The sequence below is a fragment of the Trachurus japonicus genome, chromosome 5 (genome assembly GCF_045865225.1).
Source record: "Trachurus japonicus isolate A0001 chromosome 5, Traja_1.0".
In the NCBI taxonomy this organism is placed as follows: Eukaryota; Metazoa; Chordata; class Actinopteri; order Carangiformes; family Carangidae; genus Trachurus; species Trachurus japonicus.
The window spans coordinates 11,739,356-11,764,594 of NC_140911.1; the positions used below are offsets into that span (position 1 = coordinate 11,739,356).

The 25,239-nt window shown below is 41.7% G+C and overlaps 3 protein-coding genes across 3 annotated transcripts; 2 read left to right on the forward strand and 1 right to left on the reverse strand.

The window, feature by feature from the left end:
• The first annotated feature begins 1,001 nt into the window (after positions 1-1,001).
• LOC146987178 (cadherin-like protein 26) lies at positions 1,002-7,958 on the forward strand. Its single transcript, XM_085777893.1, has 16 exons — positions 1,002-1,276; positions 1,543-1,692; positions 2,801-2,942; positions 3,035-3,198; positions 3,748-3,879; positions 4,269-4,451; positions 4,666-4,976; positions 5,061-5,203; positions 5,307-5,531; positions 5,638-5,859; positions 5,943-6,061; positions 6,175-6,288; positions 6,722-6,805; positions 6,888-6,932; positions 7,039-7,119; positions 7,266-7,958. The coding sequence occupies exons 1-16, from the start codon at positions 1,130-1,132 to the stop codon at positions 7,470-7,472; spliced, it is 2,469 nt and encodes an 822-aa protein (XP_085634019.1). The 5' UTR covers positions 1,002-1,129; the 3' UTR covers positions 7,473-7,958.
• Positions 7,959-8,009: 51 nt separating this feature from the next.
• LOC146987179 (protein LSM14 homolog B-like) lies at positions 8,010-10,005 on the reverse strand. Its single transcript, XM_085776218.1, has 8 exons — positions 9,842-10,005; positions 9,565-9,728; positions 9,363-9,492; positions 9,085-9,276; positions 8,895-8,972; positions 8,578-8,718; positions 8,353-8,485; positions 8,010-8,249 (listed from the first exon to the last, which is right to left on the reverse strand). The coding sequence occupies exons 1-8, from the start codon at positions 9,966-9,968 to the stop codon at positions 8,093-8,095; spliced, it is 1,122 nt and encodes a 373-aa protein (XP_085632344.1). The 5' UTR covers positions 9,969-10,005; the 3' UTR covers positions 8,010-8,092.
• Positions 10,006-12,817: 2,812 nt separating this feature from the next.
• On the forward strand, positions 12,818-24,134 carry taf4a (TAF4A RNA polymerase II, TATA box binding protein (TBP)-associated factor). The gene is made up of 15 exons (XM_085776209.1): positions 12,818-14,103; positions 14,493-14,626; positions 14,934-15,050; positions 16,475-16,564; positions 16,762-16,884; positions 17,037-17,126; positions 17,961-18,191; positions 18,326-18,467; positions 18,560-18,662; positions 18,834-19,003; positions 19,098-19,228; positions 19,435-19,560; positions 20,489-20,545; positions 20,658-20,780; positions 22,717-24,134. Exons 1-15 carry the CDS (start codon positions 13,281-13,283, stop codon positions 22,879-22,881), a joined length of 2,625 nt encoding a protein of 874 aa, XP_085632335.1. The 5' UTR covers positions 12,818-13,280; the 3' UTR covers positions 22,882-24,134.
• The last annotated feature ends 1,105 nt before the right edge of the window (positions 24,135-25,239 follow it).

Genomic DNA, 25,239 nt, shown 5'->3' on the forward strand with positions numbered 1-25,239 from the left:
ATTGTCCCATTCAGAGAAATTTATCTTGGACTCAGCTGCCCCATAAATGCCTTGATGGCCACAATGACAAAAAATGACACACCTCAGCCATACTAACCCAGCAAACACAAGACATAACAGCATTGCACATATCCCATAACATAGCATACACCTCATAAATTCACCATAGTAAGAGCACTATAAGAATTATTGCACAAACTCAAGCAGTATTGTTAAGAAATTTGATGGAAGTTGGGTTAAAAGAATTCTTAAAACGGCTGAGTTTACAGCGAGGGACTCTGATTGAAATCGCAGGCAACAAAGGTAAGACAATGGAAAGACCAAATCTACAGGTGGAATAAGTGCTGTTGAAAGTGTGAGGATCATGTTGCAATTACTGCAAAATGTGCACTCAAACCAAGCATGTTCAGTTCTTAAGAAAACCCCATAAGAAAACATGACATGCATGAAGGCCACAGAGCATACCTGAGCGCAAGCACACACCTTCATGCGCGCATGGCCGTAACATATCATTACAGTGTACTGTGAGAGGGTGTGTGAAACAGGAGGGGGCTGGGTCTTGTCTTTCTGTGCTCAAATATCACAGACGCCAGCTCTCGATCACTCTGAGCTGGAATCTACAGGAGGAGCATCATGCTCTGCTACTTCCTCTTGGTAGGTGACAATAAATAACCTTTCTCTAGCTAGAATTGCTTTAATACATTTATCCATTTATTTACTTAAACTTCATAGATATTTGTTAATTTCTGGCAAAATCTAGTGTTAGTGTCAGTTTGTTTGTGTCTTTTTCTCTATTTACAGAATGAAGTATGACACAGTAAATGAGCTCATTCGATTGAAACGTTTTGGGTTTTATTATAAGCAAACTATTTTCTATATATTTTTTCCATTTAATATCGCTCAGTCTATAAATCCAAAGACATCCAAAATATTGTGTATGGTCAGAGCAATGCTGAGGAGGGTCTGGTGTTGCTGTTTCTGTAATATTCCCTGTGTGTGTGTAAACTTCCCAGAAAACTGGTTTATCCACTATGAGGACAATAAGTCATGTTGATCTCCAACTGTGTCCCGCTGATGTATCGCAAGACCCCGCCTCCTGTTTTAAACAAATACCCCTGCTTTGCATACTATGAACTTTTCTACGGCCGTCTTTCAGGTTTGTGTGTCAAGTGCAGCAGGCTCAGGGCTACTGAGTCGGCACAAAAGGAATTGGATCATCGACTCCTTCACAATTGAGGAGGGGAATCCAGGACCTTTCCCATATGAGCTGGGCAAGGTTAGAAAACCACAAAGTAACAAATTCTGGTCAAATTTTATTTCAACAAGTCACTAGTTTGACAAGGAAACTCAAAGATTAAAATTTAAAAACCTGTGGGTTATAATCAATCTGAGACAACCCTTTTTTCCCCCCATTTTCATCTATCCACAATGAATTTTATTTTGACACCTGAAATATTTTTCTTCTTTAACCATTGAAATTTACAAATGATGAGTCTAAGCCTGCTTCATACTGACTGTGAAGGATCTGATGTTGTGTCGTAGATCACACTTGACCGGGCACATCGAATATATTTTGATCTCTATGGGCAAGGAGTGGATGAGGATCCAAAGAACTTAATCTCTATTGATAAAGATTCTGGCATTCTGTCTATCAACGGGCCTGTGGACTATGAGGAGACGAAGGTTCTGAATGTAAGATTACACATAACCGCCGTGAGCTCATTTTTAACCTCTCTCGCTTCTTAAAATGCATGTAACTCTGTTTGTGTAAAAACCCTAAGTCTCCTAGTCGATGACTTTTCCTAAAAGTGTGTTCTACATCATCTTATGTGTTTTGACGATTCTAGCATAAAAGAGAGTGAAAAAAAGTAAAACTAAATGAAAATTCTTTAGCCCAGAATTGCCATCACAATGATTGTAAACTCAATTGGGTAAATTTTTTTTATAGACACACTATTTAAAAAATAAACCAACCAAGAGCTTTTTTTTTATCTTAGTTTCCTTTTTTTCTTTTTCAAGACAAGTAGTTTTTTCTCATACCTTTTTGTTGACGGTTTCGGCGTTTTCTTCTGCCTTCATCAGAACTGTCACCGTGAAGGTATGAGACAAAACTACTTGTCTTGAAAAAGAAAAAAGGAAACTAATTATTCATACATACATACATTCATACATACAGACATAATGAACTTTCACAGTATAGCTTTCTATCTTGGTTGCCTATCAACGTCTATTGTTATTTTTTGTAAAGTGTCTGTGTGTGTTTGTGTGTGTGCATAAATGTGAGGCATTACTATGAAGTGTTTTGCGCTGTGTTTCTGGCTGGCTATATAATATATAGCTATATAAATGCAGTCCATTTACCATTTTTGCATTTCAATGAATGGAGGTCAAAATGACCTCCTGGCGGTTGCAAGTCTACACATTGATGAGGCGAAAACAGTCCGTCAGTGGTGGTATGGACTGAGCTTACACAATTAATACAATGGAAATGATTTTTTTTTTATGTCTGTAGCTCCGTCACATTGAAAATGAGGGAGCTTGATGCATCATGCGTGAAAGCATGATGCAAAGACGTGTAGAATATAGTTGCTTTTGCCATCAGGTGTTAAAAAACATGGAAATATAAAACTGAAAATGTTAGAAATGCTGCGAGCAGAGGCTATGATTAGAGTGCATGTAAAATGCAAACCCAGTGGAGCTGTAGTATATTTTAATCTTAGTTTTTCCCCATTTCACACCACTATTAGTACTATTTTCTTTATTTGGTGACTAACATTGAGTCATATCTTTCGATTCACAGCTGAAATTTGAAGCCAAAAAGACAGATGCATCAACTGACACTAGATTAGGCCTTGAGATTAACATACTGGACATCAACGACAACCCACCGCTCTTTGATAGAGATTTGTATGAAGTTACCATCGATGAGAGAACCACACAAGGTAAAGACTATAGCATTTTTTCTTGTTTACTTTGTTTTTCTTCTCTTTGTAACATGCACCTATTTCTTCCTCTCTTTTACATTTCCCAAAAGGCTTCAGTATTGTGACTGTGCTGGCCTATGACCTTGACAAGCCAGGGTCACCAAACTCCACTTTCAACTATAAGATAAAATCAGTGTCTCCAAACCATCCAGACACCGAATTCACCATGAATAAGTTTGGAGCAATTTCATTTAAAGGATGTCTGGATCATGAGGTAAGAGTTTCCGTGTCAACCATGTTGTTACATGTGCGGTACAACTTGAATTGTAAACAGCAATTTCAGGTCTGCTCTGACATTAGCACTAACAATAACACATCACATAATCATAGGTTACATATCACACGTTATTAATAAAAGAATGTTGGCTACAGTATATCTTATAGCAAAACACAGTTAAACCGCTTGTAAAAGAACAAACCAACAAAACGATAAAATGCCATGTGTAAACCGCAGGGTGAGTCACAAGCATAAAAACAGACGCCGAAAAACTACAGCATCTGTTATTATCTTTGTGACTCTTGGATTTGCATAACAACACAGTTAATTGTTTTGGTTTTGACAAAAAAGGTGTGTAGGCTACCATCGTTAATAAAACAATGCTAAGAAAACAACAGACCTTGCGCAAAGTTATCCAACTGCTTTGCACTGAAATGGATTCAGTACACTACTATCAAGTCATATCATATGACTGGTTCAGTGACTGTAGTTAGAGATCACATAATCTGATATTATCTAATAATCTGTCAATTGATTATGTTGAAGGTGGCTGAAATGTACACAATTCTGGTGGAGGCCATAGACCACGGGGACGTAGTCAAGCTGTCCAGTTCCACCACTGTCATCGTTCATGTGCAGGACGGGAACAACCACTTCCCAGTAATCACCAGTCAAACGGTAGGCATGGACATGTTATAACCTCCCAACCCACCACCATTCAGTACAAGGGCACAGGATGGATGACCTGACATGACATTGTATTTCAGTTGTTCAAATGCTTGTTCAAACTGTGCGTACAGTATTATTAGTCATCACATATTGTTGTCAATCAAACAATAAACTAAAAATGCAGGTCAGTTAAAACATAACTGCTTCTCAAATATGCTTTTTTATTGAATTTTATTTTATTTTTTTCAAAAATTCCGGTCTTTGGTTTCACCTTTATTCTAGATTTTCTACATCATGCCGGTGTTTATCCAGGAATTTCATGTGAATAATAGATAACTCATATTAGCTCAATGAATCACTATACCACAGTAAAATGAGCTCTGACTAATCGCCCACAGGGCCCTGGCAAAGTGAAAGAAGATGAGGAGGGGTTGTCTCCTCTGCGGATGCATGTGACTGACAAAGACAGCGCACACAGCCCGGCGTGGAGAGCCGTATACAGCATAGAGGGTGACAAGGGCGGTAACTTTAAGATTGAAACAGATCCAGATACCAATGATGGAATCCTGACAGTCGTTAAAGTGAGTGTTGTTTGGCTGCATACTTGACATTTCAGTGACACCCACCTCTTGTCTGACATGTAATGTTTTAGGCTATTAGATGCATCTGCCCTACTTGAAGTTCATGTTTTTAAAAATGCTTCAATGGAATTTGGGATTTTTTTTGTTTAGTTTTTTTTTGCATGATACACAAATCATGTATTCAAATTTAAACACAGCTGCTGTGTAATTTCAGGCGTTAGACTATGAGGAGGAAGCACAGAGGGAACTGTCCATCTCTGTGGAAAACGAGGTCCCATATTTCTCCTGCAAAGTGAAGGAGAAGACACCAGGATCAGACCTCTGGAAAATTGACACCAGCACAAAGGATGACGAAGCCACTCACACCCCTACGAAAGTGATCATCACAGTGGAGGATGTCAACGACCCCCCAGGCTTCATCGTGACAGTAAAAGAGGCGATGCTGGAGGAGAACGCGCCCAACGGAACCTGGGTGGAGAAAGTGATCGCGGTGGATCCGGACTCCAGTCATCAACAAGATTTTGTGTATGTGGCAAGTTTATTTTGGACATTTTTGAGCTTTTTAAAATCTGGAGTCATCTCCTGAGTGATCTCTTTCTCTGTCAACAGGTACAAAATAGGAGATGACCCTGCTGGCTGGTTCACCGTGGACCCCAAGACAGGCGATATCACAACCATCAGACCCCCGGACAGAGAATCTTCTCATGTTGTAAACGGTGTCTACACCATCTTAGTGCATGCAGTGGATAACGGTAAAGCTCCAAGGGTTCGATATAGGCACATGCCGATTATTTCATCGTTTATGATGGAGGAATGTTTCACTTAATACATCCTTCCTCTGCAATTCTCGAACAGGAAGTCCACCTCAAACAGGCACAGCTACAGTGAACATCCACGTGACCGACCAGAATGACAATTTACCTCAGCCGACAGTGTACGAGTTGGATGTGTGTTTGTCTGACAGCCCCACCGCCACCAACATCACAGCCTTTGACCCGGATGGAACTCCCTTCGGAGGGCCTTTCACATTTGAACTGCTGGGAGACGTCAAAGGAAAATGGAAACTGGATCCATCCTATGGTAGGGAGATCATCTTTGTACCTAAATATCACAGGAAAAGTTTAATTTAAAATAGAGAAAGAAAAAAGCAAAAACAGCCATTTAATTTTGTGATTGTTTCTCACAGGTTATTCAGCAGACCTGGTGAGGGAGTCCGGTACATTTGCTGGAACATACACAATTGACTTGAAGATCTCCGACATGCAGGGGGAGTCTGGCATTTACAACCTCAGTGTATTCGTGTGTGACTGCTCTACAAACCCCAACTGCAGAATCCGCCCACCGCCCACTACAAGTCTTTCCCCTGGCGGTATAGCTCTTGTGTTTGTCGCATTGATCTTACTCCTGGGTAAGAAACAGCTTTTGTTATAGTATAACTGCATGTTACAGTTCTGACAACTCAAAGCTTTGTCATCTCAATCCCCCCGACAGGCCTGCTGTTGATGGCCATCTTCTTGTCCTGCAAAGAAGAATTCACCGCTTTACAGACAGACGCATTTGGAGAATCCCTCCTCACAACAAACACAGAGGAACCAGGAACGGACTGCAAGGTCACTGCTTAAAAACCTCTACAAAGAAACACACCGTGTTAGGGTTAGGGTTAGGGTTAATCACACAGTGATGCAATTTCATACAAATACTTACACTTCCATTTTGTTTTTAGGTGCCTAACAGTATCCTGGGAGGGTCAACAGAAAAGAAGCACTCTAATGGCCAATCTATGCACCAGATCCGCACAACGGACCAGAAAACTGTTGCAGCCTTTTCAAATAAGATGGTATTTGTAAAGAAAATTTTATTCACTGGTTAAACTGCAAATATCAAAGTGGATCTGTGCAACATTTTTCAGTTTTTGGCATGTTGGTCTCTTGACAACTTTTCTCACACATAGTTTTCTCACACTGTAAAAACGACGACTGCTGTAAGGCATATGTGAATTTATGGTGCCTTCCAGGCAACCCTCTTGTTTTTCTGACCCATGAACTTGTAGTTCGATCTGGTAGAGGTTCACAGGTAGGGTTTGACTGCAGAGCATTTTCACGGACCTGTGAAACAGGTTGGAAAAACACGAGTTTCGGGTTACCTGAAACAAAGTCAAAGTCGTTACTTGAAGTCGTGACTTATGGGTTCAAAAGCCTGCCTGGAACACGGCATTTCTGTACTATAATTAAGCTGTCTATCTCAGTTGCTCCTGTCATTCTTTCAACTAGGGCATGGAACAAAACTTCACAACTCAGAAGTCGGGTTACAGAAGTGAAAACCAGTACCATCAGTACTCCAGCAACTTTAACCAAGTAAATATGCATCAGTGAAAACAAATAATAGTCACAACAACTGTGTATGCAAATACTTACTTGACCTTTTCTTCAATATCAGTCAACCAGGAATTCTTTCATGAGCAGCTACCACCACACCCAGCAGGTGAGTGGCATGTGTTTGGTTTGTGATTAATGTTTCTTTTTTGGCAACTGATAGATAAAGAGACTTGATCTGAATGTGACATCTTTGTTGTTTTTGACTATTTCAGAGCATGAGCTCAGTGAATCTCCAGAACAAAGGGAGCTACAGCTATACATCAGATGCGACTCTTCTCTCTCTGCTAAACTGGGTTGGTGGTCTAAATACAGTTTTCAGTTTAGAAGCACTGCTGTGACTTGTCTTCTCGTAAACACATGTGGGAGCCTGTCACAGTAAAAAAAAAAAAAAAAAAGGCACTGCGTTTAGTTTGACGTTGATATTTTCTGTCGTCGGCAGAGACTTGCTTCCCTCCGGGGTACAGAGGACGAGCAGCTGGACTATGAGCCTCACCTGTACGCAGAGGAGGGGGACTCGGACTGCATCTCAGAACTGGACTCCATCATCATTACTGATGAGGATTCACTCGAGAAAACACTCAAGGACTTGGACTCTAAATTCATGCAACTGGCTTATATTTGCATGCCACCACAAACTGAAGACTGAACTCTTGTTCTTTAGCCAGCCTGCTATTTTGTGTTTGGTGAGCAGGGAAACTAACGCAAACTGCCTGACGGGGTTTAAGGTGCAATATGTTGAACTCTTCTCAGGGAATTTTTACAGAAGTATTGGGGAAAGCCGGTGTGTTAATCACATTATTTATTTGCAACTGTTACACATTGTCTCCAGTTTTCATTTTACAAATAGGAAAAAAAAAAAAAAGTACAGCTGTCTTTCCATTCAACTTTAAGACAGTCCCAGACAAATTTGCAGTTACATTTGTACTGTCAAGTAGACATATTTGATTACATTTCAGACAGTTGGCAAAAGAAAAAAAAAAGAAAATGCATGCTTGCCGGCCGGCCTGTACAAATGACAATTTCCACATTGCATGCTTCCAAACTACCAATGAATACGTTTGCTTTTAGTGCACAGCTGCTGATTAAAATAAAATTGCTCTCCCATTTCATATCAATCCATTTGGGATAATGGAGAAAAAAAATGCTTCAAGTGCTTCAAAAAGTGGGAAAATAGGGAGGTACCTTGTTTTTTAAATTAGTAGAAAACTACAATATCTATTATTTACAGAAATCAAAAAAGAAAAAGGAAGAAAAAAAAAAAAGACTTCACACCCTCCCACTACCAACTTTTGGGAGGGGTCGCTGCTCGGCAGTGCTCTGCCCTCTTTGCCCTCGGCCTCTGAATCCTCTGCCTCTCAGGAAACGACCGGGCACTCCAAATGTTTCCATGTTCAACTTTTTCTCCTCTGCCCACGTGGTTCTCCTGAGGATGCCAAGAGTAAGGAATAAATCAAAAAATCAAAAAGCAGAGTATGGCAAACTCCTCAGATGAGACAAAAACTAATGGGAAAGGTAAGGATAGTCACCTGGGCTTTAGATCAGATGAGATGTTGTCAAAAAAGCATTTGGTTTTGTCATAGTACTTATCACCAAGAGTTTCCTCCTCCTCCTCCTCCAGACCCTGACTGTCTGGGGCTTCTGCAGAATCCACATTTTCAACTACAGGGAAAAAAGGGGGTACACAAGAGCTTTTAAAAAGTGATTTATATCATTTCCACTGATAGCTACTCTAAAGAATAATCTGAACATACCTACAACCCCCTTGGTGAGATCATCTTTAAACTGGGCGTTTGCAGTTTCAAAGTCAAAATCTGACTCAAACTCCAAAGTTGTAGCCTTTGAGTTTTTTGCGAGAAGTTGTCCTCTGCTTCGGTTCCTGGATCTGCGACTGCCTGGACACGACCACCAGAGAAAGAGAAGCTCAGTCAGATACTTGTCAATCTGATCTACAATATACTCCTCAGTCCTTTTTTTTGGAAACAGACTACATTCCCACTGCACTTCTGTCTTACACATAAAGAAAAAATAGCTTGAATTGTGTTTTATATAATTTTTTTTATTTTGATACCTTGTTTTTGCCTTTGCTTCTGGTTCTCAGTACTCTGGCTTTGAATCTTAGCTGCAGCAGGCTGAGATGTTGGCCGATCTAAAGATGGATACATTTGATGTTAGAGCTGCTGCTTCTTTAAGTTGAATTACAAGGTGGTGTAAGAAATTAAAGTTGCTGGATTTTAAATGCCATTGTTTGGTCTGCTTACTGGTGGGCACATTCTCCTTCAGTCGCTGCGAACCATCCCGGCCAGAGCGCTGGGTTGGGCGGACGGGCTGTCTGCTCTGCAGCTGGGCTGCTGCTTTTCCCCTTTTCTGGGCACCAGCAGCTAATGGCATAGTCTGGACCGCCTGCTCAACCATGGGGGCTCTTCTGGCTGGGATGCCATGAAGTCCTGGTACTGAGGGCAAATGGAACAAACATGGTGAAGCTGGATAATATACTATAATTTACATGTCTGACGTGTCCAACATTCACTGACTGTACCTAGACCCAGTGCTGCATTGTACTGCTGGTTGAGCAGAGAACTAGCTGCCAGCTGGTTGTAGGTGGGCATCATGTCCCTGTATGGACTCCACCGTGGGTGATATGCAGCAGCAGAGCCACCAAGAGACGACTAAAATAAAGCAGGTTTGAGAGTGACTTTTTGTACACACACCTAAACTACAAATCCCTTTAAATAACATACCTGCACAATTGCAGGGTCACGAGGCAGCCCATGGTGAGGTTTTGGTGGTTCTGACACAGTGATATCTTTGATGTCACTTCCTCTGAATATTATGTATTCATAAATTTCATCTTTTGGAGGCACTGGTCTGTCTGTGCGTCGGTCCTCTGTCCCGTAGGATTTAACTGTTGGGGAGATGAATTGAAAAGTGAGGTTAGTTTAACCCTCAGCTTCTTTAATTCACACTAGCGCAGGAGAATTAGACACGGAGAAAGACAAACGCGTCTCACCAACCTACCTTTGGCTAAAGCAACCGTCGACCTGTCCGTGTCGACAGAGGACAATATTCCCTCATAACGAATCTGTGCCTTTGAAATTAAACTTATTTTGCTGCCGATATACGGGGTCCCAGCTCCTCCACTCATGGCTGCAGTAGAAAGTCTTCAAACGAAGCGGCCGCTAAATGAATCACTGACAATTAAACCGTAGCAAACACGACGCCTCGACTTATAAGCAATGTGCGCAATCAGCCAACACCTGCGCGCTTTGGCAGATTGGCCTCGACGCTTCCTTGTGGCTCGTGGGTCACCTGCGGTAGGAGCACGCGGAGGGGTCCTGTGGGTGTGTAGGTTAGCTGTTCAACTAGATAGTTTTAGTGGGTGATGGTGGTGTGCTGGGGTGCATTAGCCTACAACCTCTAAGCATCAACTAATATTGCTTGATTGTTTTGGTTTGTTGTTTTAGTGTGTAGTGTAATTACATTCATGTGCAATAATCAATGAGACATGTAAAGATTTAATTACCTATAGCCCAGCTTATTCTTAACAGTATTTAAGGACCATAGACAACAGCCCTTTTCAGATAATTGGTTAGTTCTCAGTTTTCATATACAGCAGTTAATTGAAGCCATTTCCTACTTATGACCTACACAACTTCTGTTTGTGACATTGTTGAGATGAAAACAAAGCTTAAATAAAACTCTTAACAACCAACACATCTGCTTTATTAAAACAACAACCTCAGGAGGTTGTACCTACACTATTGCCACATTTTAGGAATAGATAAAAGGATAACAGGTTGGTTGAGAAAGAAAAGGAAAAAGGTCAAGTGGCTTCATGTGACAGAAGAGCAGTAATCTCCTGACTCAAACTCATCTGAGTATTTTAGGATCAACTAAGGTGAAAACAAGACAAACAAGTAGGCTACGGTACAAGGAACGTGGCGACAAGAGTAGTTATAATCATATGGCCCGCTGAGTGTGAATGCCTTGGGATAACGTCTGTTATTTGATGCCATGGGGAAAAGGTGAACTTAAGCCAACTTGCATGATGTTGAGAAACCACATTTGATTTCCATATAAAGAACATCACCACTGAATGAGTAAAACATTTAGATCAATAGATTTTATGATTCTTTGCTTAAATTGCATATTATCCCGATATTATGCATGTGGTGGTTTTGTTAAAATTAAAATTCCTAGAAACCAAATTTGTTTTCAGTCAGTTTACTGCACTGCTGAGGGTGATCCATTAGATATGAACAGATAAAATCTGAAGAACAGCTACAAAAGTTAGTAATGAATTTAATAAATAAACATAATTGAACAGCATTTATGTGTGCAAAAGTCTGGGCACCCTAAGGCTTAAAACACTTGGCCTCCCTCCAGTGGCTCATGTCAAAGGAAATCATTTGCTGACGATGAATTCCCATCAAACCTTGTGGTAGCAATCAACAACCCTGGGGAACTGATATTATCTGATGCTTACACAGCAAAGGAGGCTATAAAATGATGTAAATCTCAGCTTGATATATTGCATTCCGATGGAATTTGAAACACTTGGAAATGGGAATAATAGTTTCAACAAAATAGCAGCAAATTCTTGAAACAAATGTCTTACAGTGAGTGGGCAAAGTGAACCTAAGAAGACATTGGCTTCTACCTACAACAATCCGATCTCCAAATTTTTAAGTACGAAAGACAAGGTACTTTTTTAATGTCCCTGCAGTCTAAAAGTTGGTCAGTGATCTTTTTTGATGATCTATGTTTTCATTTCATTGTTTCATTTAGGCTACAATGAGATTTGGCAGGCAATAGCCTAAATTTGAGATAAGAAATAGAGATTATAAGAGTATAGCATAAATAAATCATGGATCTATAATAAGAACCCAACCCTATAATATAATAGGCTACATCCATGAAATAAATACATTACTAATAGAAATATTAGCATAACAGCTAGGCTATAATAAATTAAAAATAAGAAATGGTGGATGATCTTAAAGTAGCATTATCGCAAATACGGCAGTAATAGCAATAAAAAAAAAAAACTGAAATATGCAATGAATAGGTCCAGGGGAGCTATATAGCCTATACATAAAAAACATAAATTGATCTGCAGGAAGATTGGCTTTTAGTTAGCTATAGATAAGTCTATAGGCCTTCTTATTTACTAGTGTTTTATTTTTTTGTATTGTATAAAGTTCACAAAATAAATAGTAGGGACAGTGCTTAAGCATTTGCAGAAAAGCTCATTCTCAGTGTAAACTGGAGCTTGCCCAATGGCCAAACTTAAATATTTGAAAAAAAAAATAAAAAAATAAACAACACATTTTACATAAATTTATGCTGAAATGAAAAGTGCACTGCCATGTTCAAAACATAAGTGTCCTCCTGTCCATTTTGCTGCAATCGTTGCAACCTTCGTCTATTCAGCCCATAGAAATAAATTGCATGCTGCATATTTGCAGTTTTTTTTTCAACGCATAAGTGAAAGTAAAAGAAAACACAAAGATTCAGTCAGGTCACGGAGGGGTTTGACCGCACTACATCCCGTAACTGACAGCACAGCTCAGCACATTACAATATTTCCTCTGTGAGAGAAGGGTGGGGCGCCCTCAAACGCCTCTTTTACAACAGCAACTTCACTCGCTGGCCAAAACGGTGCAGCCATCTTGCACGGCGCATCGGGACCAACTAAACTCTCGAATCTGGCTTGTTAGCTTGTTGCGAACCACGTTATTGTTCTACCAAAAGTCACTCCGCACGACGCCGGGGCGAAATAGTCATCGGGACACCGTAAACACAGAGGCGACGGTGAAACATTTGATGGAAACAGTTTCGTCTCCGGTACGATGTTGTTCCGTCTCGTACATCCCCTGGAATGACAGTTGAAGCCATTGGAACCGCCTTTTAGAATGCGCAGCAGCCAATCACAGCTCGCCGAAGTCCCGTCGACTTGTTGTGCGCATGCGCATGTCAGTTGGTAAGTACCTCACTTCTCACAAGCTCACAGGAGTGTGAAGATGGCGGTTCGCCCGGGCCCGCTGGATGAGCTGCTTTTACACACAGAGGTGAATAAAGCGGTAGTTTGTCATCCTGTCCGGTTTGTAGAGTCACAACTATCGGTTTTGTGTCACAACAACCACTGGGGTAGGCACGAAGCAGCCGGTAATTACATGGCTATAGTTCCGGGACAAGGGGGTAGCGAGAGCTAATGTCCAGCTGGGGACTTGGTCAAGACGATTGCTAAAGCAGGTACGCGGTAACTACTTATGTTGTTTTCCTCTTTGTCTCGAAAAGAGTAGTACACGAAAACCAAGCACCGGAGCTGTCAGAGGAATCCAGTAGATGTGTCAGAGTCTCTTGCCCCATCCTCACATTCAAGATTGTTTGTGCTCCGTCTAAACAAGTTGAAGCGCAGGGGGTCTCATCACAGCGAGGTCCCCATGGTTCAACTATGGACGCGTCGACGGCCAGCACGGACTCCTCCACCACCACGGGACACGATCCTCCTGGCAAAACACTTGTTGTTGTTAGTGGCGGTGCAACTTCTCTCCCTAATCACCAGGGGAAAGTAGGCTCATACTCAGCGCAGACTTTCAATGGGAGCCAAACTATGAACTCTCACACTCCAGGAAGCGCTGCTGCTGCTGCTGCTGCTGCTGCTGCCCCTCTCGGGGGGGCGACAGTGACAAGTGGCACTGGTAACAGCAGCGTCTCTGCGGTATCTGTCGCAGCTGTCAACAGTGGACCAGTGTTGTCTAAAGGGCTGGCCAGTCCCATAATGCCCCCCTCGTCCAACAGTGTAATCCAGACGCCTCTCATGAACTCGCAGAGTGTTGTCGCTGCAGCTCAGCCAACAGGACCCACTGTGACACTCGTCAGGCCGCCTATGCAAACCGCGGGGTCGGGTGCAACTTTGAATGGGAACAATAATACGAGCGCTGCTGCTGCTGCTGCTGTGGTTGCCAATACAACGGTGCAGTCAGGTATTGCTGGCATACAAACTCCGCTTGTAAACAATGGCCAGCCGTCCAACTCGGCGTCTGTCAGCAGCGGTAGGTCGCACATTATCAAGGCAGAGCCACCTACAACAATAATACAATCGGCGCGGTCGTCGCCGGCTCTCACTCCCGGTGCCATCAGCGCCCCACGGACTCAGGCTCCGGTAGCTTCTGGTCCAGCCGGGATCCGGACTATGACGCCTCAGATGTTGGCCCCAAGACTCCCCCAGACCTCCACAGGACAGCCCAGCATACATAACATCCAGCTCCCCCCGGGTGAGTCAAGTCAGAAGTTACACTGGAATTTATTTCCTCATATTTCCCCACACTAATTCATTATGTTTAATTTTAATTTCAATAAGCACGTGATAATATTGTTATTGACTGCTTCTCATCCAAGAAGCCTTTAACAAATGTGTGTCCCTGTAGACTCCCTATGATAATCAGGCTGAACCACTGATCTGCTGTGGTTAATGCTGACCACTCTATGATTTTGATCAGATTTGCTCTGGATCAGCTGTGCACTGTTGTATTTATCCAGACAAAAACACTGGTGTGACAAGTTTCTATTCAGCAAGTGTAGGTGCTGATAAAATTATATTTAAGTTGTCTCTTCTCATCAATATACGGTCAGGTTGCCTCATGTTTTGTCTGATCTGATTCAGGGATGGTGCTTGTGCGCAGCGAGAGCGGACAGCTGCTGATGATTCCTCAGCAGACTCTGGCCCAGATGCAGGCCCAGGCACAAGGAGGCATGGCGCCCCGCGCTGCCACACCAACAAATGTGCCTCCAGGCCAGGTAAGATCACACACTCTGCCAAACAAAAGCTTTACATCAGTGTCAATTACGTCAAATTTCTTAAGTGGCAAGGGCATTATTGCAGCTCATGCTCAGATTGACTTCCTGCCTGCAGCTGTGAGAGTGACCTGTTGAGTATAATTAGTTTATAGCACATTTGTAGGTATATGGACAGCGGTGCTGTTGTATTGCACAATTTAATGCAACATATGGCTGTGTTTTCTTTTTTAATTAATAAATGGAGGTTTCCTTTTCTAGTTTGATGAAGGAGTGTTGCACATTACATTTCACTTTGTGCCTCCTTTAGGCCCCAGGAAACATCATCAGCAGGCAAGTGGCTCCCAGCACTATAATTCGACCGGGCTGTCCAGCTCCAACGACACTCGCAGCGACCACTTCTCTTCACAGGCCTCCTGTTCTTCAGGTAACTCTGTTTGACTGTGGGGATTACATCACATAATTTCTTAGAATATGCATTTAGTTTGTTACACACTGGATTGTGCCCACTATTTGCATAAGCTGCAGCCTTTCTCACCCATTGTTCCATGACAGAATCATTATGTCACTAAGCACTTAAGCCACAGAGAGCAAATATATCTGAGTTACATTTATCTCATTTACACAAAGTGTCTCATTAACTGTTTGAAATTGGGTCAGCATGTTATTGCATTATAATTCACCATAATATTATCAGTTAATGTGTCACCAGTGACACCAGAAGGATCCTATTATGAGTGCATTTTCTCACATTGAAAAGGACACAAACTCTAATTTTCTAGATGTGTTAGTAAGCGCATAGTGTGAATTAATGTCTTTCATTTTACCTGGACTTATTGGCAGTCCTGAATGTTGTTTCCTGGATTTAGTAAGGCAGAGCTGAGTCGTAGACTTGAAGGAATTGTGCTTGTTTTATTAAGTAATATTCTATAAATGCTCTCAGCTAGAGAGCTGAGGATATGCTGGACTCTGGACGTGATGCGTAAAAGTACAAAATAAATGAGACTGGAAGACCAGAGTAAGACCAAAATAAACCAAAGCATGCACAGATTTCTATGTCACAGTCTAATGCAAATGCTATTATAGAGTTATAAATAACTATAACAAAGTGGTGTGATAAGGGAGGGTGGGAAATAAGTAAGCATAATTATGCATTTCTAAATGTTTTCTTATTATATATCTGCATAATTTGTTTATATATTACTACTTTTATTTTTTCATATATTTCTTTCTGTGTCAGTATGTTAATTAAGTAGGCCATCCTTCATCAGTCCATAGCTGGATTGGTTATAGCAGTGCCATCGATTGGGTGGATATGTGCTACTACTCCCTTGACTGGTACACAGGAGCTTTGCCTTTCCAGAGTTGCCAATTTGGGAACTTTGACACTTAATTTTTTTTTCTGACACTTGAATGACATTTATTTCTTTTCATTTCATCACAGTCGCCCAAATTGGCAAAGTGTCTGTACCAGACAAGGTAGCAAATTCATTTAGACAATCGCACCGCTAAGATCAATCTAGCTTCAGACTGAGGAAGGACTAACTAATTACTAATAGCTAATTAACATAATGGTTATGTAAGTAAGTGAATACATACAATCCTCACAAAATTATAAACATATTCCACTGCCACCTTTTTGCTTGTACCTTTGAGGAAACTAAAGACACTGTATTTATTTTTTGAAGAATACTGAATTGAAATTCAGTAAAACACACAACTGTTTCTTATCAGAAATCTATTTGAAACTGCACCAGAACACACACTCTCCATTAAAGACTTGACAAACATGTTTTAAAACCTTTCAACAACTAAAATAACAAGTTATGATGGTGATGTCTCAATTACCAGAGCTCTGTTGGGGCAGCAGTACCAGGAATGACCACCAGGACTGTCACCCAAACAGCTGGGACCACAGTTACTTCAGTAACAGTGAGCAAAGTGAGTGAGTTAAGAGATCCAATATTGAATGCTGGGTTTGTAAATGTGTACTGTTAAGTGAAGTACTTCATGTAGACACTTAACTTGAACTGTATTTCTAACAAATATGGTAAAAAATAAAAGACGGCCAAGTGTTTTCTGGTCTATGTCATGGTTATTCACAAATGAGACATTCCTTGGTTTTGTGTTTCTGACAGGAGACCATGGAGAATGTGAAGAAATGCAAGAACTTCCTGTCTACGTTGATAAAGCTGGCATCCACTGGGAAGCAATCAACAGAGACTGCAGCCAGTGTGAGGGAGCTGGTCAAGGACCTGCTGGTGAGTGAGCTGTACACACTGACAGTGACTCTAACATGTCAAATGCCTTGTTGTTTTCCACTTTTGACAAAGTCTTGGACAATTATATATGAACTTATTTTAAAACCCCCTTGACAGCTCACACTCCTCATCTTGTTTATATTTTGTACTAGGAGGGCAAACTGGAAGCTGAGGAATTCACCAGCAGATTGTACAAAGAGCTCAATTCCTCCCCCCAACCTTACCTTGTGCCTTTCCTCAAGGTGAGAAAACATATCTTGCTGTCATTGTCAGTGATACGCCGTCCAAAGAACAGCAGTTAAAGGCGTGGTTTATTCTCTCTGGACCATGGGAAACTTGATGTCGTATTTAAAGGACAAATCCAGGCAAATTCAACCTGGGGCTATAGTTTCTTAATATTTTAGGTCTAAAAGAATGGATCTGAAGATTTTCTTTTTAATGTCTCCTGTTATGCCTGTCCCTGCATCGGCACACCAGCATAAAATGGGAGTGGACGGATCTTAGGCTGTATAGGCTGTTTACATCCCATAAAACCGATTTTTTTTTCACAGACAACATCAGATGGCTATTCAAACATACACCGAGGAAAGCGGACATGATTGTAAACTGAGCTGTAATACGAAGTCTTGCGCTATCTCGCAAAGTTTTCTTAGCAGTAAGAGTAAATCTGGCTATTGTTTATTCTACCTATAAACACACTGAGCAGCACGTCAGCTTGACTCTTGTGTGAGACTTTGCGAGATCATGAGACTTTGTATTACAGCTACGTTTACAAACATGTCTGCTTTCTTGGTGTAAACAAACCCCTCGGTGTATGTTTGAATAGCCATCTGATGTTGTCCGTAAAAAAAAAAAAAAAGGTTTTGTGGGATGTAAATAGCCTAAACAGCCTAAGATCTGTTTGCTCCCATTATGCTGGTATGGTGATGCGGGGACAGAAAGAACTACTGCATAACAGGAGAAATCTTCCGATCCAAATCTTTTTAGACCTAAAATATAGGAAACTATAGCCCCAGGTTGACTTTGCCTTTTAAGTGCATTTCTAAAGAGCTCACCTACTTGTATGTTTTCTGTAGAGAAGTCTGCCGGCTTTGAGGCAGCTCACTCCAGACTCGGCAGCATTCATCCAGCAGAGTCAGCTCCCCCAGCCAGCCTCAAGTCCAGTCTCCTCCACCTCACCCACCCCCAGCCCCAGCCCCACCCCCACCACAGTGGTCCTGGGCAGCCCTGCCCCTCGCCTCACTGGCCCAATCAGCAGGCCCCAGCTACAGCCAGCTGTCAGCAAGCCAGGACAGACCCCCCCACTGGTAAACTCACTGCTCGGTTTCTCAGATGTCAGCTCAACTCAACTTGAAAATTTTGAGTTATTTCAAAATATAGTGAACATGAAATTATCCATACGTGTCACCGTGGTAACAATCAGCACTTGAAACCTTGCCAGGTTCTCCAGCCTCAGCAGCAGAGAGCAGTGTTGAGACCTCAGGTAACCTTACCAGCGACCCCCATGGTGACTCTCAGGAATCAGGCCCCTGGCCGCATCATGCTGGGACAGCAACAGGTCCAGCTGAAAGAGCTGCAACCAGGTGAGGATGTGAATCTGACAACCACCTCTCCGCGCATGTGGCTGTCTTTCTCTGAGTGACCTTTAATATTGTGATTTTTGTGTCTCTCCCAGTTCCTGTGAGGCCAGAGGTGCCATCTGCTTCTAAACAAATCTCTGCTGCAGCCTTGACTCCAGCTCAAAAGAACAAGCTGAAGGAGGCGGGTGGCACTTTTAAGTAAGAGTTTATCATTTTAGCATCACAAACATTATGATGGTGTCACATAAAGGATAATACAAATCCAATGAATAAATAAAAAGCCCTTAACAAATACTCTATTTCTTGTGGATTCATTATCATCAGGCTAATGTTTGTCTAAGGCTTATCTCACTGCGTTTATGTTTGCAGGGATGATGATGACATCAATGACGTGGCCTCCATGGCTGGAGTGAACCTATCAGAGGAAAGCGCTAATATCCTGGCAACCAATTCTGGACTAGTAGGAGCGGTGACACATTCCTGTAAGGATGAGACCTTCCTCTCCTGCGTCACGCTGCAAAGGAGAATGCTGGAGATAGGTTAGACACTTTAACATTAACAACACACAACATCCATCTATTCACCCAATCATCCTTTTCCAGAGGCAGTAAATACATGGCTGTTCTCTTCCAGGCAGGAGGCATGGTGTGACAGACTTGGGTGCTGAGGTGGTGAACTTTGTCTCTCATGCTACACAGCAGCGACTCCAGAACCTGCTTGAAAAAGTTTCCCAAGTGGCCCAGCAGAAAAATGTCAACTTAAAGGTTTGTTCACAGCTGCACTGTGGACATGACAATGTGACCTTTTCCCATCCTGGTTTAAATTCAGCATCAATCTCTTGCAGAGAAGCAGCACTGATGCTATGATGTGTCCAATGTGTTTTAGCATGCAAATAACACCTGCATCTCTACAGTGTTTTACATCTACATACTGTATATACAGTAAGTTCTCCAACGTTGCCTGTTTGCAGGAGGATGACAACCACGAGCAGAACAGTGATGTTCGGGCTCAGCTCAAGTTCTTTGAGCAGCTGGACCAGTTAGAAAAACAGCGAAAGGAGGAACAGGAGAGAGAGATCCTCCTGAAGGCAGCTAAGGTACGGCACCACAAATGTCAAACTTCAAAATAATCCATCCACAGGCTATTGTTGAAATGACAGAAAGTCCCCATCACATTAAAACATAACGCAGCAGCTTTGTGGTGAGGAATAAAGAAGAATCTGTTCATTCAAATAGCGTGTTTGAAATAATGTGTGAATAGACAGTGAGATTTGGATGAAAACACCTTTCTGTTGAGAATAGATAAAAGATTATTTCGGAGATTGAAAGAGCAGCTTATGCAACCTTCAAGATATGCATTTTGTTACCTTGATGTTTAAAATTCAGCAGGCACGTCACTGATGGTCCTCTAGGTTCAGACAGACTTTCAGCAGCTACAAGCATCCACTTTTATTATTATTTTATTGTCCAACTCTGATGTCTGTTATTTTTTAATGCTTAGATGAATTCAAGGCCCTTGTATTTATAATAGCAAGTGTGGAATGAATAGTTATCTGCTTGGCGTGCATTTAGTGTTTTGGGTAGGATGCAGCTTTTCTCTTCTCCAGAGGTACATTAATATTCTCTGAAGTTTGACAAATGGCCACCTGTGATTGGTTTTGACTCACCCTCAGGATGCCAGTTAGGATGTAACTCAAAGTGATTTTAACAAATCTATAGTGTGGTTTATCAGATGGCGCTTTGGATAAATTTATAACATTAGATTTAAGTCTAATAACTCTATGACATTAAGAATAAAAATGATACATAGCTTTGATAAATCATGTGGGCATTACACAGCAAGTTAAAGAAGTGAAAACAATCTTGTGCCGCTGATGTAAAGTCTAAAAAACATTTCAGCTTTGAACGAAATATTGATGGATGTGGGAATATTCAGAAGACTTCAGACTCGGCCAAAATAAGTAGTTAATGATCTTGGCTCTTTCTTCTGCCAACATTAACATGTCTCTCCTTTTGGTTCTGCAGTCTCGAGCTCGACAAGAGGACCCAGAGCAGCTGCGTCTGAAACAGAAGGCAAAAGAGGTACGCTGAGAGAAAGGGTGGGGAGGGGGGTTACAGTCAGCTGTCGGCTGTTTCTGTATGTTTAATCACTTGTAGGCCTGACTTCCATGTTGGCATGTGTGTGTTTGTCCAGATGCAGCAGCAGGAGCTGGCTCAGATGAGACAGAGGGAGGCCAACCTGACGGCACTGGCAGCCATCGGCCCCAGAAAGAAAAGGAGGATTCTGGACTCTCCGTCTTCCTCTGCTGTGGCTGAGGTAACTTTAACCACTGAGCGTTTCCCAGAGAGTGTTGTTTATCCCGGGAGAGCTGTCAAGTCAAGTCCTGTTGTAAAGTGCCCATGTACTTTTGTACATTGTTTATGTCTGATACTCTCCTAACTCATAAACACTTGCCATCCTCACTCTGTAGAGGAGATGTCTTCACATTGCCTGTTGGAATAAACTGGGCCTGGACAGAATGGAAAGCCATTCATAACTCACACTCACCAGAGTTAAAACAGCAGCGACCTTCTATTTGAGTGTAAAATAGTTTCAACAGACATAGTTTACCATCAACAGTTTGTTTTGTATGTTATTTTCTGTATTGACTGTGTCAGTCACACAGTGTTTGACAAAGTCTGTCACTGACAGACCCACACTACCTTGACAGACACCTGCTGTCAGGCGTCTGCGCTGTTGCCAGACTGGAGATGGAAAATGTAATAAAGCTTCTGCTTAAGTCTGGCAGAGCAGTTAAACAAGTCACCAGTTACATTCAATCAATACAATGTGGCAGACTTCGTAATGTGCTAACCAACCATGCTGCAGCTGTTGGCTGTGCTTGGCTCAACATCAGTGTTGCTGGTTGAGTTTATTGATTTTTCTTTTCACCACCACACCTCCAGATTCTTGGCTCCCTCGGCCACCATGCACCTCTCCATGTTTACTTTTCACATGTTTGTTGGGTTCTCCTCTGTTTAGTGTTACTGTGCTTCCCTTTCTCTCCACTCTTCCTCTTGTTTTGGCCCGCTGGGGAGCATCTAAAAGAGCAGGACCTGTTCTGCAAAAGAGCTGTTAAGCCAGTTGCTGAAATAAATGAGCCCGTTTCATTTAAGTGTCTCTGAATGGAAAAGGTACATAAACGATTGTTAAGGAAACGATGTGTAATTTATCTCCCTTCATTTACTGACTTTGGCTGAGGTAACTATTTAAAGGAAGTGTTTATTTGTGCACCTCTTCTGCCCCCAGTCACAGCGGTGCTGCTGTTGTGCTGTTTTTCAGTCCGTGGATTTGTTTTTATTGTTTCTTGGAAAATACAAGGGAAAAAGATGTCTCTGAGTTTTACCTAGTCCTCTAGAGGGCATGGGAATGGTTGAAACTGAGAATGGGTGATCCATGACTTTATATGAAAATCTGTGATAGTTCTTACAGTAGGAGTCTCCAGAGCCACATTTTGTCACGATGACACATAGACACACATACGCAGACAGACTCTGAAGGTAAAAGCAATACCAGCTCTGCTGTCACAGCAGGTAATAACAGTTAAATAAAACAGCACAACACCTGGGAGAGATTTTGAGTCGTGTAGTTTTATGAGTAACAAAGGCCGAAGCTGCAGCTTCATGAATAATCTGCAGGAGTTTCCAGCTCTTAGCTGTTTCAACCAGTTCATCAGCTCGATCTCTTTCTAATGTCTGAACAATGAATGCATTACTTTTAGTGATCCATTTTTAATTTGTGATTGAATTAATTACTCTTAGCCTATTTTTTAATTTCAGTATTTTATCATTACCTATTTTAACCTTTTAATCTTGACTATTAGCTCTCACCACACCTCTTAACTCATTTACTAGTTTTAATGCACTGTCAACTGCATCATAATCAGATGTTACAGCTGACTCAAAATGTGGATATCTTAGTGTGTGTGTGTGTATTTTTTTTAGCAAAGTGATTTTTTCTTAATGCTAATTCACAATCTTTTCTATGAATTTACCTGCAAGAGAACATGCAGACTGTGCACAGACAGGCCTGAGCCAGATGGTGCTTTCAAACATTCAGCAGACTAAGCCATTTCTCTTCTCCTTGTTGGTCAAAATCAGTAATTTAAATGTAAAAATATACAAGATATGCAAGGTTGGTAAAAGTGCATGCAGGCATAAACAAGGTTTTGAGGTGTTTGTTTTTCACCCTGCCATCTCCTCTCATCCTGCAGGGATCAGGAACAGGTTCCTCTCTGTCGGGTGGGGCCGGTTCGTCGGGCTCCAGACCCACACGGCAGCGCATCACACGCGTCAATCTCAGGGACCTGCTCTTCTGTCTGGAGAACGAGAGATTCACCAGTCGCTCCCATTTCCTCTACAAGGGCTTTCTCAAATAGGCTTGATGTCAGAGAGAAGAGAAGAGAAGAGGAGGAGAGGTGAGAGGGGGGGAAATGACAAGTGTGTGGAGAGACCAACAGCTTCCACCATAGAGAGAGAGAGGGAGAGCGTGAGAGACTCTTAGAAATGAAGAGGAGAAGAGCAGCAACTTGGCACATTTCAAGGTTTTTCAAATGTACCTAATGACCTGAAATACAACAGTAGCTACATTTGCTGGCCTCTCTACCTCCCTCTTCCAAAAACGCCTGTTGTCTTTCAGAGGAGTCCTGGACTTGTGCCCCTTTATTTAACCTGTAGAATTTATTTTTGAAGAAGGTGCAAAAAAAAAAAAAGGATTATATTAAGGGTTTTTGTATGAACAAATGATTTATTGTACTATTATGCACTGCAGCACAGTACAGTTTATTTTCTGATTATTTGTATGTACATTTAGGCTTTAAAGCAATGAAAATCATTTGTTTTACTAGACCACCGACTAATTTTATTAATGATTATTTTATTTTTGTTTGTCAACTGAATTAGTTTCAGCTCCAAACTGTATAACCTACTGAGTTGCCTTCCTAACTATGAATAAGCCATATAGCCATCCCGAAGCAATTAACCCTGCTGTATCACATGAAGCAGTAGCTCGCTCTCTATCTGTCATCTCCGATACTTTACTTGATTTTATTTCCCAGCGTATTTATTTACTAAACTCAAGCTTAAATTAATGTTTAGTTATTTATTTAATTTCATGTGACACCTCAATTGTTTCATGTAGCTTAAATTCAAAACAGAAATGTGCATTTAAAAAAAATCACTTTTGGATATTTTATGGGGTGTATAGATTTCAGTGTGTGAAGAGGTGTGTTATTTGTTTTGTTCAATTGTTCTTTTAAAATTTGTTTGACCTGTGTTCATTTCTAAAACTTCAACAGGTTTCAGAAGCTTTTAACCTGTACTGCTATACCAAACAAACTGATCTCTATTTTTGTAGTTGCCCACCAACTCACATTTTTACTCTTTCAATAGTAACTGACAGCGTCCTCCACTCTTTTCCTTACCTGCTTATATTTTTGTGTGCTACTGGACAGCTCCTTAGGTTTTTAGTACCTACAACTTAAGAAACTGGAGTTTCTTCCTGTATATTTGTAAATGTTACACCTAAGGTTTTACACACGGTTTTGTATAGAATTGAGAATTTACCCATACAGCATAAAGAAAAACACATTTTCTCTATTGAAAGTTTGAATAAATAATGATTTTACAGTAACTGTTGTGGGTTGCCGTTCATAGAGATTTCCTTGGGTCATAATCATTTTTATTTAATTTTATTGTGATGCACTAGGGGGCAGCATTGCATTGTTGGAACATCTGGACATGTGATGCATGTGCTACAGAGGATAGTGAGTGAGGCTTTGTACATGAATGAGCTGAATGCCTTTAATTCCCTCTTACTCTACCTGTTCACAGATAATTCCACGTAATCCTCTAACATCTGCGGAGCCACATGTAGTACACAGCGTGTCTCCCCTGGGCCTATACAGACATCTACTGAGTAACTCCCATGAGCACAACGCACAGCTCTCAACCCAAAATGAAAGCGCACACTCACACACAGCCTGCTACCAGTCTGTGCTGTTCTTTGTTGGGCTGTCTTGTTTGAGTCCGTCTCCATTATCAGCCCAACACACAGTGCATTGGCAACAGCTGCCACATCAGCTGCTAACATTCACCACAGCCACGGGCTGGAAATAATTAGGCCATTCTGCCAGTGGGACAGTAGCCTGATGTTACAGTGATTGGGAGCAGCTTTTGTATCTGCGTTGACCAGAGAGGAGCAATAAGTGTGTATTTGGAGTCATCAGTGGTGATGAGCCACAAATTCGTTTCCCGTAATGAAAGAACATCCAGAGGCCACTAGATGGCAATAGCTCATTTTACCACATCACTGCTGACATGGACTGAGGCAGCATCTCCAGGTTCTTTATAGTTACCTTTACCTGGTTGCATTTGGTTGACTATTGTTCACATATTTATGCTATTTGTGCTGTTCGCAACACCCACACTGCAGACCACAAGGCCAAGCTGTCAGACGCTCTGTACACTTTGCGACACACACACAACAACAAGGATTGAAGAAGCAGTCTATATTGTTGATGAAATAAAGTGAAGTGCTGCTGTGAGAGCACAGAGTCTGATAAAAGCCCGGCTTTCTGTCGTGAATCAGCGTGGCTCGACACTCCTTCATGGCGTCTCTGTCTGGTGGCGGCGATGTTTCAGGTAAGGCCTCACCCTTTGTGCCTCGGCCCAATCCAATATTTTTCCTAGTAATCCCTCTTCCACTCCTCAACACTGCTGCTCTTTCAGAGTTAAGT

Coding starts and splice junctions, on each gene's coding strand:
- LOC146987178 (XM_085777893.1), top strand. CDS start 1,130: ATGAACTTTTCTACGGCCGTCTTTCAGGTTTGTGTGTCAAGTGCAGCA. Junction 1,693..2,800: donor AGGAGACGAAGGTTCTGAAT/GTAAGATTACAC, acceptor TTCGATTCACAG/CTGAAATTTGAAGCCAAAAA. Junction 6,062..6,174: donor AACCAGGAACGGACTGCAAG/GTCACTGCTTAA, acceptor TTTTGTTTTTAG/GTGCCTAACAGTATCCTGGG.
- LOC146987179 (XM_085776218.1), bottom strand. CDS start 9,968: ATGAGTGGAGGAGCTGGGACCCCGTATATCGGCAGCAAAATAAGTTTA. Junction 9,277..9,362: donor CAATGCAGCACTGGGTCTAG/GTACAGTCAGTG, acceptor ATTTGCCCTCAG/TACCAGGACTTCATGGCATC. Junction 8,973..9,084: donor GAAGGAGAATGTGCCCACCA/GTAAGCAGACCA, acceptor ATCCATCTTTAG/ATCGGCCAACATCTCAGCCT.
- taf4a (XM_085776209.1), top strand. CDS start 13,281: ATGGACGCGTCGACGGCCAGCACGGACTCCTCCACCACCACGGGACAC. Junction 16,885..17,036: donor AGCTGGTCAAGGACCTGCTG/GTGAGTGAGCTG, acceptor ATTTTGTACTAG/GAGGGCAAACTGGAAGCTGA. Junction 19,004..19,097: donor AAGGAGAATGCTGGAGATAG/GTTAGACACTTT, acceptor GTTCTCTTCCAG/GCAGGAGGCATGGTGTGACA.